Source organism: Pseudophryne corroboree, chromosome 11, assembly GCF_028390025.1.
Source record: "Pseudophryne corroboree isolate aPseCor3 chromosome 11, aPseCor3.hap2, whole genome shotgun sequence".
NCBI lineage: Eukaryota > Metazoa > Chordata > Amphibia > Anura > Myobatrachidae > Pseudophryne > Pseudophryne corroboree.
The window spans coordinates 145,509,019-145,525,099 of record NC_086454.1 but is presented as its reverse complement, the minus strand read 5'-3'; the positions used below and the strand labels follow the sequence as shown (position 1 = coordinate 145,525,099).

Genomic DNA, 16,081 nt, shown 5'->3' with positions numbered 1-16,081 from the left:
CATTTGAGAGTTAAATATCCCATGGAGGTAATGGAGCCAAAAAAAGTCCTTTCTTTAATACAATCAAAATAGCAGCAAGATGACAAATTCACTAGGGGAAAAAAAAACATATAAAATACATAAAATATTCAAAAACAATAAAAAAAAAGTCCCTAGGTATTTGTTCAAAAGTCCTTTTGTGGCTACTTACGGTACAGATGCCGACGCATTTGGGTCACAAGGACCTTTATCAAGACATCCCGTGATGCTATTTTGATTGTATTAAAGAAAGGACTTTTTTTGGATATATGAAATAGTGCCTTTTTTTTTGATCCATTACCTCCATGGGATATTTAACCCTCAAATGGATATTGGAGGATGTATAAAGATACCATGATAGCAGTCATTATATGACATTCCGTGTGAGTTGGGTACGCATTTGGACCATTGAGAATTGTGAAAAGATACCTTGATAGAAGTCTTTTCCTCCACCTCTGTGTGAGTTGGGGTACGCAAATTGAACCCCTATTGGAGTATATATTTGGGTTATTGACCATTGTAAAGATACCTTGATGTGAATTGTTTTCTTCACCATTGTGAGAGTCTGGGTACGGAAAATTAAATCCCCATTGGTCGTGATACTTATAGGGATATAGAGAAATCCATCTATTCTTTGATAGATACCTGTATGCGTTTATACTTACCAGTTCCTATTGTGAGTTGGGGTACACTCCCTCTTTTGGGTTCATATTAAAGGACGTGAATGATTGTTGTAAAGTACAAACTGGACTACACATTTTTGTTTTTTTCTCTCCTCTCTGTATGAGCTTCGGTGAACCTTCATATTAAAGAACTTGGAGGACTCAAAGACGACTATTGGACCATATAAAGTTCTATCCAGAGCATCAACTATCAAAAGAGAACCTGATATTTGGTTCTTATTGAAGGGATGAATTGTTTTCAATTTGTGTTAATCCAATACTATTGCTGCTTATTTTCACAGACCCTGCGACACAGTCTAATAATGTTGAAATGAAGGGGATGTTAGTGTGGTCGCCAAGTCCTTCTGTGTCAGGTGCAAAATGTAAGTTTGAGTTTTCTGTTTCCATCATTTTTGTTCATTTATCTGAAGGTAAGTCTATGGCGTTTTTTAACAAAAGCATGTTACAGAGGAAATGATCCTTACAGATTAGCTTGGACCATTGTCCTTTTTGTATTGACACAAAACAGTAACTCATTTTAACATTTATTCTAAATCCTGTATGCTTCCTAGGTAACAGCTTATCATCCCTCCCACCACGCCAAACACACACACTGTAGGAAGCCCTGACATACAGGTGTAAAATATATGGTTTTCATTATATTTATTATTTACTTATGTATTTGCAGCTGTCATTCGTATATACTACTTATGTATAAAGTCAGTTCTGATATCCCAAAATGTGTAAAGTAAAACAAATATCAGTAGCATGTTTCCTATCTAATTCAAACAAGGGCAGTATCCTCTGTTGTCGGGAGCTCCCCAATTAGTCCTGATGCCGGCACTTATCGGGGATTATGCTTCAGGTGCCTAAGTCAACTGAAGCTTAATCAGCGATAAAGGGCCACTGGAGCCGCGATAACACATGGGATCGGTGATAAGTCCCTGATACAACGTGTTATCGCGGATCCAGTGCCCCTTATCGCTGATTATGCATCGGGTGCCTGAGGCACTTGAAGCATAATCAGGGAGAAGGGGCCACTGGAGCCGCGATAACACATGAGGTCGGGGACCTATCCCCGATCCCATGTGTGTTCGTGCAATTGCGGGTCCAGTTTTGTCCGAATCAGCATCGGGGGTAACAGGATGCCGCCCATTGTCTGCCTCAAACTTGTATTAGTTCTGTAATACAGGTTTGTAGTAATGTCACTTTGTACAGACATGTTTAGCTAACTGGGTACAGTTTCACTATGTAATATCTTGCGAAAGAGGCCAGAAAGCAGCAGCGGCCTAAACTACCAGCATCTATTACCTCTAGCTACAGTATCAAGTTTATTTTTAAGAGAGCTGTCCATAAGCTGGACTGTTTCAATTTTATTTTTCAGGCTGTGCCAAGATACGGTAATAGATAAACAATAGACTGAAATGTACTTTGTGCATACACTAATCAGTTACTAAAATGCTCGCTTTCTGCGTTTAGTGAATGAGTACATCACCATGGCGAAGGACAAGCATGGCTACAATGTGGAGCAGGTAAGAAGAGACATGCAGAATGGAGTCTCTGGAGATCTTTTGGATTGAAAAGTTTATCATGTGTTTTTGAAAAGTAGACTTTTTCTTTTTTCTATACTATGAAGATATACCGCCCCTATGGTTTGTTGAGAAAATTTCATGTATACGAGATAAAGAAAAATGCTGATGAACACTCCATGCACTCAGAATACTGATAGTCAAAATCATTTTGATAAACTCTTACAATTAACAAGGAGTATAAGTGAAGTTCTTAGCACATGCTTGGCCAAATATGTGAACCTATCCACTGCGTCCAAGTGACTTCATTAGATGGGTCCCTAACATCTCTAATACTAACACATTATATACTGTACATTTATCCAGTTCCTTACCTTTAAAATAGAACCCATTCCAATATGTAGTCAGCAGTGTAGGAACCTGTGCTAATTAAAATACTTGAGGGTAGATGGGAGGGGTGCCGATACCAAAATGATGGAGCCACACCTTCAAGTGTACAATATATACACAAATATAGAGGAAAAAGGGGACATTGGACTGCATGTCCTATTTTTACACATAATGAAATGTGCTACCATGCCGAAGCTTCTAGTACTATACAATATTAAAATAAAATGCTGATGCTTACTCTATGCACTAAGAATACTAATAAAATACGGAAAGTTTCATGTGTGTAAGGCGGCATGGATTAATGTGGTGGAGTAGATACTTTGTAATAGAATCTAGCGGCGAACCACCAGATATTTAAAAAAGTGGGTATCTGAAATTGGCAATGTAGTTGGGCCAAGGACAAGAGATGGGTTTTCTAAGTGTTTCATTACACAGTGATGTCACATTATTATGACCACCTCCTACTTTTGACGTCAACAACGCGTAACACATGAAGTACGTCATGTGACGTACGCTGGCTTGGTATGTATATAATGTGTGCGATAGGCCGTCTGCACACATCACTCCTTGCTGTCATGAGTAAAAGGGGCGATTTATCACAGTTGCAAAAAGGGCTAATTATTGGCTTTCGGGCCATGGGTGGCAGTATTTCTGAAACAGCGCAGTTTTTGAACTGTTCGCGTGCTGCTGTGGTGAAGTCGTATCGTGACAGGACAAATGGCACCATTGCGAATAACTGATATGGAAACTGCGGAGCACCACGTGCCATTGATGTGAGAGGTGAACGTCGGCTATGAAGGTGAATGAGGGCTGACCAACACGCTACGGTGAAGCAACTCGCCCTCAAAATGAACCTTGGGGCTACTGGACATGTGTCTAAAACGACCGTTCAGCCTGTCTAGCTGTGGTCCATGCTGCACATGGCGGTTACTATGGCTAATTAGCTGGTGGTCATAATAATGTGATTCGATCGTGTATTTTAATATTCTGATGATGCCAAGTGTTTAAATGTGGGTTCAGACCTGGTTTGGAATGAGCAATGATGGAAGGTGGGAATATGAAAGTACAAAGTCACCAGAGTATTTAACCATTTGTCCCATACAGCAAGGATATTCAGCATACTACTTGCTGTAAAGTCATTCACTGGTCTATGTTTACAGTCCATCCATAAAAGATCTTCCAAAGGGAACGGTTTGAATAAGTATTTGTCACCAAACGAGATCCCTGGCCAGTTTTGGGGGATTTATATATGGATTGGCCAAAAAGAAGCATACGATTTTAGCAGCCTAATTCTTGTTGCAGGTACCCAGCTCATCCACTACCTGTAGATCTATTTAAATGTGTCTATATCTGGTTAATACACTTGTGCACCATCAAGGAGATATTGGAAGCTATTAGGGTGTCAGAGGACTGTATTTTGGAACACGGAGTTAGGTTCTGAAATAAGTGTGTTAGGGAGAATGTATCCAGCGCTTGTCATACTTAATGTGAATGTAAAAATACTGATGATGTGTTTGTGTCATGTTCCTTTACCCATACATCCCGCATCTTCACTTCTCCTCATATCAACCTCCTGTTCCTCACACTGATGTTGTGTCCTTTTTGTTCTTTCTCATCCTCTGGTCACTGACAGGCCCTAGGCATGCTGCTGTGGCACAAACATGACGTGGAACGCGCTCTGGCTGATCTTGCAAATTTTACACCAGTTCCTGATGAATGGAGTGTTGAGGACAAGGTTCTTTTTGAACAAGCCTTTAGTTTCCATGGCAAATGCTTCCAGCGCATACAGCAAATGGTAAAAGTGCCAATTGTGGAATCGCACTATATAATGTCTTAACATAAACTAAAAAAAAAAATACATTCACCCCAATTCATTCTAATTTGATTTACAAATCTTAATAATTGGGGATATGATTTTTTTTTTTTTTTTTTTAAAGTGTAATGTAAATGACTAGTTGATTAGTCTTTTAGCCAGTGTGATACATGTATAATGCATTAGTGGCACAGGCCTTCATAACAACATAGTACCTGTCTACCCACAGCTTCCTGATAAACCCATGACCAGTCTGGTGAGGTATTATTACTCCTGGAAGAAGACTCGTTGTAGAACCAGTGTGATGGATAGACAGGCTCGCCGGCTGCAGAGCAAGAGGTAGGAGGGATGAGAGAAGAGAACTTGTGGCAAATACATGAGTGCCAGCTATAGGAGGTTTTTGTGGGTAGAGGAAAGGGGACATGATGAGGAAACTGTTTCAGCAAATTTAATGGGGGTCCTGCTAGCAGAGCATGTCTGAAGGTGAGGAGATTGAGGTTTTCAAAGTGCATGTTTGTTGTAATTAATCCAGTTCTCATACCTCTTGTAGCATTGAAGCCGGAAATGACCCGCAGAAAATGAGTGACACTGAGCCAGATGCTGCTGAGGTCAAGAAAGAGGTGAGATCCGGCTTGTAGCACATGAAGTAACCTTCATGATTTCATCCATTCTACATACAGTCTATTCTTTGTTTCCTGGATGACTTCACATTCAGTATTACGTTCTTCAATTTCCCCTTCTTTCAGCATCCTAAGAATTCCTTCCTTTTTCGTCTCATCCTTCCTGTGCTAATTTTGTCTTCTGCCTTTTTTTATTTTATTTTATTGGGACATGTTAGGAACCCGAGATGTCCACATCAGAGGTGCCCATTGGAAAGCCTGGGCCAGTCAAAAAGGATCCCATGGTTTCCCAGTACCGGCATCATCCCTTGCGATCCCGCCGGAGGCCACCTAAAGGAATGTACCTCAGCAAGAGCGATATTGGTGCAGTATGTACCAGTGTGGAAATGCCAGCACCCAATCTGTATCAGCTGGACAAGCAGCTCATTTCACTTAAACGCCAGGTATGATGTAATGTCACTATTATTGCAGAGTGCCTAACGGCTCCTTGCCTCCTGGGACCAAAGCAGTGGTTGTATAATGCAGGACTGACTGTCCCCTCTTTTCATGAGGATCAATAATAGTACAGCTGTCTCGCCCCTGGTCTCTCTGCCGTTAAGGACCTGGATGCATAGGTGATTTGCTCATCATTCTTTTTTTTTTGTCAGCCACTAGGGGACACTGGCACAACTTCAAGACCGTGGGGTTATGATGGTGGCTTTACAGGGAGCTCGCACTTTAAATAAGCTGAGAAGTTAAACCCGGCTCCTCCCCCTCTATCCCTCATCATCCCTCAGTTTTGAATTTGTGCAGAGAGAGCCGGTCACTGCTGACTGAGCTCCAGCTCAGTATTAACTTTCTTTTCTTTATTTTAATTTCCTGATTTTATTCTACATGGGACTTAGTTTCCCTCAGCCTCAAGAGACCCTTTGCCACTTAAATTTGAGAAGTGGGGTCCGGGTTTTCCAGCAGCAGCTTCACGCTGCATAGGAGTACAGTGCTTAATGGAGAAGCACTGTCCTTCCACAGTAGCCGCATCCTCCTGAGGCTCCAGAAGACAGGTGAGTGTGATCACTCTCCTACACTGCGGTCAGCCCCCCTCCCTACCGCCTTGCAGTATCCACTCTCCTACTCAGCGCCCACGTCCTGGGCACAGCGGCCAGCACACCCCACCTCCTGCTTTGCAGTATTCAGTAGTGCTGCTATAGACATCAGGTCCCGGCACACTGGTGCAGGGGCGTATCTAGCCATTGGCCAGGATGGCACTTGCCAGGGGTGCCAGCTGAGGAGGGGTGCTGCCTGGGTGTGCCACCCGTGGCCAAGGGGCAGATTCACTATGCCCCTGTGTCCCCCACCTGCAGGGATGCCCGGCAAAGACCACAGAAGGCAGCAGCGGCAGCCACTGTTCTTCTCGCCAGGGTCCGGCACCGCTCCGCAGTCTGCACTACAATCAAGTAACTCTGCAAAATTACAGCTGCCAGCAGCCATTACTGGGAGCTGTAGTTTTGCAGAGTTACTTGATTGTAGCGTGGACTGCGGAGCAATGGCGACCCTGGCGAGAAGAACGGTGGCTGCCGCTGCTGCCTTCTGTGATTTCTGTCGGGCATCCCTGCGGGTGAGGAATTGCCCTCCCCCGCAGGGGGGTGGGGGGGCGCGACAACACAGGTCAGCAGCGGCGTATTGGGCCCCCCTCCTGTTGACTTCAGTGGCCGTGCTCCGCCCCACTTTGGCCGATTCCTATATCCGCGGCTGCGGCGATATGAGCACTGTGTTCTCTCACTCCCCCCCCTCCCACTTGGCGGCTGCATGCGGGGAGGCAAGGGACACACATCATGGGAAGGTGAAATAGCTTGTGTTTCAGCATCTGTTTGTGTGTCAGCGTCTGTCAGTTTCTGTATGTCAGTAAGTCAGGGTCTGTGTGAACATCTGTCAGTGTATCAGCATCTATCTGTCAGCATCAGTGTGTCAGCATGTTTCTGTGTGTCCGTGTTAGCATCTGTCAGTTGACAATAAGACAAATTTTAAATATTTCTAAAACTACACGGATTAGCCAGATATTGCTTTATTTGTTAGAAAACAGCGGCCATCGGTCACTTATCCCTTTTCAGACAAGCTGGATGATCAGCTATCGGAGGCCTGGAAAAACCCAGTCAAACTGTTTCAGATGCCTAAGAGATTCCTAAGTATTTATCCATTTCCTTTGAGTATGATGGATAAATGGGGAAAGTCACCTCGGCTGGACTTCCTCACTCCAGGCTGTCAAAAAAGACGGCATTACCTGTTCCGGGTGCAACTTCCTTGAAAGACCCGTCGGACCGGAAATTGGACACCATGCTGAAATCCATTTATGCGGCCGCAGGGGTGTCGCTTAGATAAGCTTTGGAGGGACTTACAAGATTGTGTTCCGGTAGAAGAGGTAGTGATCCTGGCGATTATATTTATATATATATATATATTTGTAGGGGAAGGGGCTAGAGATATCGGGCATGTGAATTCGGGGATCTCAGCATCGACTTTTGCAGCCAGAAGAGCCCTTTGGCTATGGTCATGGCAGGTAGACAAGGAGTCTGAGAGCAGCGGAAGCACTTCCGTTTAAGGTGACCATCTTTTTGGAAAAGAACTACACACGTTAATTTTATAGGCTACGGGTGGTAAATCTACTTCTACTTCTTGCCAACCCTTCCACCACCTCCTAAACGCTCTTATGCTGGAACTTCCTTAAGGTCCTTTCGTTCCACTCAACCTTTTAGAGAATGCGGAAGAACTACACACTTCCGATGTAGAGGTTGCGGCAAGCAACCAGCCATTTCTTGTCGTTAAGACCCAAAGTCTACAGAGAAGACCGTGGCATATGATTTTGAGCCTGGAATGCAAGTAATTTATGATATCCCAGACATCAAGTATGCATATCTCCACATTCCGATCTGGGATCCTCACCAAGCGTTTCTCAGGTTCGCGATTCAACAAGATCATTTTCAGTTCAGAGCCTTACCATTCGGACTGTCCACAGCACCCAGACTATTTACCAAGGTCATGTCAGTGATGATTGCTCACCTCAGATCATTGGGAGTCACAATAATACCATACCTCCTCAAAGCTCCATGCGATCACATTCTACGGGAGCATGCTCTATTAACATACAATGTGTTGGTAGAGCACGGATGGCTAATGAATTTTCGGAAATCCGACCTTCAGCCGTCAAAATGTATCCAGTTTCTCTGTGTGATCTTAAACACCACCGTACAGAGAGTCTTCTTACTGCAAGACAAAGCTCTGAGTATACAAAGATTAGGCCACGGCTGGTATCAGTCCATTTATGCATTTATATTCTGCAGATAAGGGTAGTGGCCTTTGAAACTCTGGAGTTCGGCCGTTTCCATTCACGTCCCTTCCAGCTGGACCTGTTACATCAATAGTCTGGGTCGAATCTGCACCTTCAACTGTTGGTTCGTTTACTAAAACCATAGACACGAATCTCGCTTCTTTGATGGCTCCAACGTCACAATCTCACTGCAGACAGGCGGTTCAGTATATGGGACTCCACGCTTCTAACCACGGAGGCCAGCCTCAGAGGGTGGGGTGTGGTTGTGTTGGACTTCCATCTACAGCGCCACTGGGCTCTACAAGAATCACTGTTGCCAATAAATGTGTTGGAACTGAGAGCAATCTAGCATGCGCTAGTACAAGCCGCACACATTCTTCGATCCACTGCGATAAAGGTTCAGTCAGAACGCGACTGCTGAAGTGTACGTAAACAAACAAGGCAGTACTCGCAGTTGCAAGGTGATGCGAGAGGTGACATGCATTCTCCAGTTGGCCGAACGCAACGCAGTCATTCGCTCTGCTTTGTTCATTCCAGGAGTGGACAATTGGGAAGCAGACTATCTCAGCCAGCAACATCTCCATCCAGAAGAGTGAGCACTTAACCCAGCGGTGTTTGAAGCCCTGATATAACGCTGGGGATGTCCAGAGGTGGATCTCGTAGCGTCCTGACTCAATCTTCAGCTTTCTCAATACATTTCCAGAACACGGGATCCTCAAGCAGAAACTGTGGATGCTCTGGCCGTGCCTTGGGCGTACGACCTAGTATACGTGTTTACTCTGTTCCTTCTTTTGTCTCTGATCCTTAAGACAATCAAACGAGAGCCACTCATGGTGATCCTTTTGGCACCTCTGAGGACTTGGTTTTCAGACCCGCGCTCTCTTCTGGCGGACGATCCTTGGTCTCTTTCTCTGTGTCCGGATCTGCAACAACGACCCTTCGTGCATCCAGACTTACCATGACAAAGTTTAACGGGATGGGTATTGAGGCAGACATCCTAAAACGCAAAGGAGTTCCAGAGGGTGTGATTTCCCACAAGATTGCGTGCACGGAAACTAGTGACGGCAGCCCACTATCGCATCTGGCGGTCTTCTATCTCTTTCTGTGACTGAAAGGGGTTTCCATTGGATTCCTTTTGTCTCTCACGGTTCTTGCTATTTCTTCAAGCAGGTTTGGATTCCGGACTCCATCTAGGATCCCTGAAAGTTCAGGTATCTGCTTTATCGATTTTCTTTCAGAAACGCCTTGCGCTCCTGCTGGATGTGCAAACTTTTCTACAAGCCGTTTTGCGGGTACAGCCTCCGTTTGTTCCACCTACAGCTCCTTGGGATTTAAATCTGGTGCTGGATTTTCTTCAGTCATCCTATTTTGAGTCCTTGGATGAAGCAGACATTAAGGGGTATATGCAATTGCGGTCGAATTACAGCAAAAGTCGACAAACGGGGCATTTTCGACAAAAAAAACATGTCGAATTGGATTCGACAATGCAATACAGTACTTTTCGACAAAAAAAAACGGACGTTTCAGATTCGACTTTTTGCAATTCGACATTTTTAAAATTCGACATGTCTGCAGTGGTAAAAATGCGGCTTTTCGACAAAAGTATATTCAATTGAAGAATGTCGATTCGACAACAGTGCTTTTCGACAGTAATTTCGTCAATTTCATTCCGCCTCACTTTGCTGGCGGAATCTAATAAAATATTTTAAAAACATGTTTTTTTTATTGCTAATAGCATATCTATTTATATTAGAAGGGATTATGTACTTGGTTTGTCTATTAGGAGACACAAGTATTATTTATATATTTTGTAAAAGATTATTATTATTATTATTTTTTTTTTTTTAACTGACTAATAGAGAGAGCATGGTTTTCAGTGGGAAGGGGTTAAAATCCGGAAAAAATCTGTGGGGTCCCCCCTCCTAAGCATAACCAGCCTCGGGCTCTTTGAGCCGGTCCTGGTTGTAAAAATACAGGGAAAAAATTGACAGTGGATCCCCCGTATTTTTAGAACCAGCACCGGGCTCTGCGTCCGGTCCTGGTGCAAAAAATACGGGGGACAAAAAGCGTAGGGGTCCCCCGTATTTTTAACACCAGCACCGGGCTCCACTAGCTGGAGAGATAATGCCACAGCCGGGGGACACTTTTATACCGGTCCCTGCGGCCGTGGCATTAAATCCCCAACTAGTCACCCCTGCCCCCCCCCCCTCCCCCCCCATCCATTGGCTGCGGATGGGGGGCTGATAGCCTTGTGACAAATAAAAGAATATTGTTTTTGCAGCAGAACTACAAGTCCCAGCAAGCCTCCCCCGCAAGCTGGTACTTGGAGAACCACAAGAACCAGCATGTGGGGGGAAACGGGCCCGCTGGTACCTGTAGTTCTACTGCAAAATAAATACCCAAATAAAAACAGGACACGCACACCGTGAAAGTAAAGCTTTATTACATACATGCCGACACACACATACTTACCTATGTTCACACGCCGACTCTGTCCACGTCTCCAAGTAGAATCCGGGGTACCTGAAAATAAAATTATACTCGCCTAAATCCAGTGTGTCCTGTTCTTTTTTTTGTAATCCACGTACTTGGCAAAAAAACAAACCGCATACCCGATCCACGCACTGAAAGGGGTCCCACATGGGACGTGGATTACAAAAAAAGAACAGGACACACTGGATTTAGGCGAGTATAATTTTATTTTCAGGTACCCCGGATTCTACTTGGAGACGTGGACAGAGTCGGCGTGTGAACATAGGTAAGTATGTGTGTGTCGGCATGTATGTAATAAAGTTTTACTTTCACGGTGTGCGTGTCCTGTTTTTATTTGGGTATTTGTTTTGCAGAAGAACTACAGGTACCAGCGGGCCCGTTTTACCCACCACATGCTGGTACTTGTGGTTCTCCAAGTACCAGCTTGCGGGGGAGGCTTGCTGGGACTTGTAGTTCTTCTGCAAAAAACAATATTCTTTTATTTTACACAAGACTATCAGCCCCCCATCCGCAGCCCATGGATGGGGGGGGAAAGCCTTGGGATTCACCCCTGGCCCTTGGGTGGCTGGAGGGGGGGGGACACCCCTTGATTTAAGGGGTCCCCACTCCTCCAGGGTACTCCGGCCAGGGGTGACTAGTTGGGGATTTAATGCCACGGCCGCAGGGACCGGTATAAAAGTGTCCCCCGGCTGCGGCATTATCTCTCCAGCTAGTGGAGCCCGGTGCTGGTGTTAAAAATACGGGGGATCCCCTGTCAATTTTCCCCCCGTATTTTTACAACCAGGACCGGCTCAAAGAGCCCGAGGCTGGTTATGCTTAGGAGGGGGGATCCCACGCAATTTTTTTTAGGGTTTTTTAACCATTTTTGTGCCGTCCGAAAAGTCGAATCCAGGACGCACTTATCCGTCAATTGGTCCATTTTTCGACAGCGGGACTGTCAATCTGTTTTTAATTGAATATGTCGAATTCCGGCACCCGCCGGCCGGGATTCGACGGTCGAATTTAAAAACGGGCGAAAAAAAGCCGCAATTCGCCCGGAATTGCATATACCCCTAAATATCTTACTTGGAAAATGTTTTGTCTGCTAGCCATAGCTTCATCCCAGAGGGTATCTGAATTCAGTGCCTTGTCTTTCAAACTTTCCTACTTGATTTTTCATCCTAATAGGGCAGAGTTATGAACACATGCTTCCTTTCTTCCTAAGGTTGTGTGGGGTTTTCATATCATCCTATCGTGTTACCATCCTCACGGGAAGATTCTGGAACTCCTTCTACTCTGGATGTAGTGAGAACTTTGAAGATTTACATAGTTCGTACAGCATCTTTACGGAAGTCTGATGCTTTATTTGTACTTTATGATCTCCCACGTCGGGGGTTGCCTGATACTAAACAGACCATGGCCCGCTCAATTCGGTTGACAATTTTTCAGGCCTATCTCCACTAGTCTAGACGACCCCCATTATCCATTGCTGCCCACTCTACATGCTCAGTTGGGTCTTTGTGGGCCACTAGTAGGGGTGCTACCATGTCTCAGCTCTGTCGAGCAGCCACTTGATCCAGTATTCATATGTTTACTAAATTCTACAAGTTCGATACTTTTGCGGCTTCATCTTCACAGTTTGGCCGTCTTGTTTTGCAACTTCCTCAGCGATCTTCCGCCCAAGGGGACATCCCAACGGTCTTGAAGTTGTGCCAGTGTCCCCTAGTGGCTGACAGAAAAAGGAGGATTTTGGTACTTCCTGATAAATCCCTTTTTCGGAAGTCATAGGGGACACTGGCCGCCCACCCATCGCTGTTCTCTTGCCTTCATTGTTGTTCTGTTGTGTTTAATTGTTATGTGCTCTCTTCCCTTGTATAATTCTGTTATCCTGTTCCCATCTCTTCTCAGCTAATTCATAACTGAGGATTGATGGGGGATAGAGGGGAAGGAGCCGGTTTCACTTCTTATATTATTTAAAGTGCCAGCACCCTGTAAAGCCACCATCATCACCCCACGGTCTTGAAGTTGTGCCAGTGTCCCCCATGGCTTCCGAAAAAGGGATTTATCGGTAAGTAGCAAAATCCTTCTTCTCTCTTTTGTTTTTTTTTGTGCTACTTTAAAGCACATAACATAGCAATAGAGCAGCAGTGGCCACTTTTGTTTGTTCTCTATCTCTGCATTGTTCCTGTGTCTCTTCATTTGAGGAAAAAAATAGTAACACACAAACAAATAGCTGAACCAGTTTGAGGGGGAAAAAAAAAAAATCTGTGCAGGTGTAAAGAATCCGGTTTGGTGGGCTGATCTGTGACTTGTTGGCTTCGATGGATTAATATCACATTAGAAGCACATTGTTAAAATATGTTCTAGCATTACAGTCTACATGGAATCTGTGTAGTCTTGGTATTTTTTTCAACATCAATATTTACATGGTCATACAGCACAGAGTTAATACCTCGAAGTCATGAGTACTTGGCAGATGCAGTATATATCACAGATCCTGGTTACAAAGTGTATATCTGTGTGTTAAATATTGGAGCCTTCCCGTCCATTGAATGTGAATATATACCATAGCTTGCACCAGGCGGCTCGTTGCTTTTTAGTGCACCTTCTTACACTCTGGAACCTGTTTCTTGATAGTAACTCTAGTGCATCAGATAAAACCTTGGAATAGTTTCCTGCTCATCAGACTGCCAGGCACTGGAGAGTGATGCGCTTTTACATGTACTGACTTTACTTCCACATACCGGCGTAACCTGTGGTTCTCCTTCAGGGAAAACCTCTGTTCAGTCATCTAAAACTGCTTTACTCAAGGGGCTACAAGCTTTACATTAGGAATGGGCTGTACCTCTATAGGAGGGTGCCTCTGGGCTGGGGTCAAAGGTTGTTAGACACCTGAGGAAGCAGAGTTTAAAGTGGAGGTTGAAGATAGAAAAGTGATCAATATAATGTAGACTAGGAACATTGTTTAGTCAAGCGAAATGGTGGAGGAGTGTGTGTGTGGGGGGGGGGGGGGGGGGTTGTAGAAATGGGGCACTAGAATTAATACATTTGTAAGGATATGACTGTTTTAACTGGATGAGAGTCCTATTGAGCAGTGATCGTTCTGCGTATGGCTTGTTGAGAAAGGATGGCAAAGGGGAGAGGCTGTTTAAGACTTATGCTGTTGGAAAGACAGCAATGAAGTAATAATTGGGGAGGGCACAGCATAAGCCATGATGTATAACCGATTGTACAGTACTGAAATTCAACTGTCATTTTATTTACTTTGCCTTTCTAAAATTGTTAGTTTTAGTAGCCCTGTCATGGTGTCTAGCCAAAGGGGAGTGCCCGGACTATTAATACACCTCCTTGTTTACGTTCTCATCTGCCCTGGTTAGTGCTTGAGTGCCGGACAAAGGTGACCGTCGGGGTGCGTGCAGACCTTACAGCAGCTTTCAGATATGGACACATCGGTGGTATGGTTGTTATGGGGGTGCAGTGCAAACAGAGGACATTTGGGTGCTGGCCATCCCATCATTTTAAAACAAATACACTTTTGACATTCCTGCACAGCACTTGAACTTCAGTAATTATGTAACTGTGTATCTCTGTCTTCTGCACATTTCTTAAGTTACATTTGCACTATAATGCAGGCTGTAGCAGATAAAAGGATTCACAGTGAAACCGATGTAACTCATACTGCTTCCAATATGTCTGACTGACACTCCTTACTGGTTGCAGTAGTCCACAGTATCTCTTTAGCATGAACTTCTTTGCTCCTGTGTCAGGCTCTCTCAGGCTATTTCCTTCAAACTCTCTGTGTGGCTCACAGCCTAGAATCACTGATCCCTCTGCAGGAGCAGAATTTCCTCTCTGGTTATCACTGCTAGCTGACTATGGCAGGGCCGGGTCTCCCTCACACAGCCACAGCTGTCTTGCCTTCTCCCACTCCTATCTTCCATCATCACCAACTGCTGTCACTTACTGTCACTCTTGACCTAATCTGTCCATGTCACTCACTCCGAAGGAGACGTTGCACTCTAACCCCCTTTTCTGCAGATGCTAAAGTATGTCTCTCACAGTATTTCAGCAGTTAAGTCACCTATCACTTGTGCGGATCTTAGCTAAAATATCCCAAAACCGTGTTTTCACATCCAGTTCTCGCCTATAATACTGCTACCACCTACTGATCCTAGTGCAATAGGAACACCCAATGCTGCTACACATCATTACACACTCTGTTGTGCAAAGCACACGTCTAGCGTACAGTGACAGGGTTGACCTTTCCTCTTCTCACTGATATGGTTTAGACTGAGTCAGAAAGGCTTCTGAGTTTGCTTACAGCAGTAAAAGGCAAATGTATTATTTTTATGTAATAAATATAAAAAAATTATAGTCCTTATACAAATGACAGATATGAATATGATTAAAACATATGTTTCCAGCATCAATTCTTAATAAAAGGTGTAAATTAGAAATTAACAGCCTCATATTTTATAACTCGTTTGCTTTCCCTAAAGTCTGGCATCACTTATTACGTAAAGATACAAAATATCACTCTGCGCTAGTATCTCAATTAGGTATCAATCTGGGTGGAGTCACATGAAGCCAATATTTGTGATTTAGTTTTTATTTTTTATTTCATTTTTATTATTATTATTATTATTATTATTATTATTATTTTTTTACTATTTCTCTAGCATCCATAAGGGATATTGGGGACAGAATTAGTACGATGGGGTATAGACAGGTCCAAAGGAGCCAGTGCACTTTCAATTTCTTCAACTGAGTGTGCTGGCTCCTCCCCTCTATTCCTCCTCCTACAGGTCAGTTTAGAAAAAAGTGCCCTCAGGGGAGGATGCACATACTGCAAGCTCCAGAGTTTTTCTTCAATTTCTTTTAAACTTTTATTTATTTCGGTATGCTGTTTGGGCAACAGCATACCTGCACCGTGGGAGTTAGGGGGGGGGGGGGAGCGGTCACCGGACTCTTGAGGTTTAGAGCCGCTTCCCCGCTGCAGGACTACCGTCCTGAGGGGCTGTTTGTTCAGCGGGGCATGGTGCCTTGGTTGTCGCAGCCGCAGCATGCCTCACACCCCTAATGCTGCCTGAAGGTGATCATCGGTGGTGAGTACACACCGGGCATCCCACTAGGGGGGGTCCCCCAGTTCACTGTGCGGCAAAAGCGCGGGTGAGGCGTACAGGTTCCACCTAGGGGGGACTCTCTTTGACCCCTGCGTGAGACTGGCTTATTACATGGTACCAAGCATTTATGTGAGGTTACTAACATTTAGGAGA

General features: G+C 44.4%; 1 protein-coding gene across 4 annotated transcripts in view; it reads left to right on the top strand.

The window, feature by feature from the left end:
• The window catches only part of RCOR2 (REST corepressor 2), a 112,732-nt gene that overhangs the window by 74,508 nt on the left and 22,143 nt on the right, over positions 1 to 16,081 (top strand). For all 4 annotated transcript variants that reach the window (XM_063944919.1, XM_063944920.1, XM_063944921.1 and 1 more), the window contains exons 4-9: positions 983 to 1,063; positions 2,160 to 2,212; positions 4,233 to 4,394; positions 4,642 to 4,751; positions 4,963 to 5,032; positions 5,251 to 5,475. In XM_063944919.1, the coding sequence (XP_063800989.1) occupies positions 983 to 1,063; positions 2,160 to 2,212; positions 4,233 to 4,394; positions 4,642 to 4,751; positions 4,963 to 5,032; positions 5,251 to 5,475 (701 nt within the window). The remainder of the gene's footprint in view (positions 1 to 982; positions 1,064 to 2,159; positions 2,213 to 4,232; positions 4,395 to 4,641; positions 4,752 to 4,962; positions 5,033 to 5,250; positions 5,476 to 16,081) is intronic.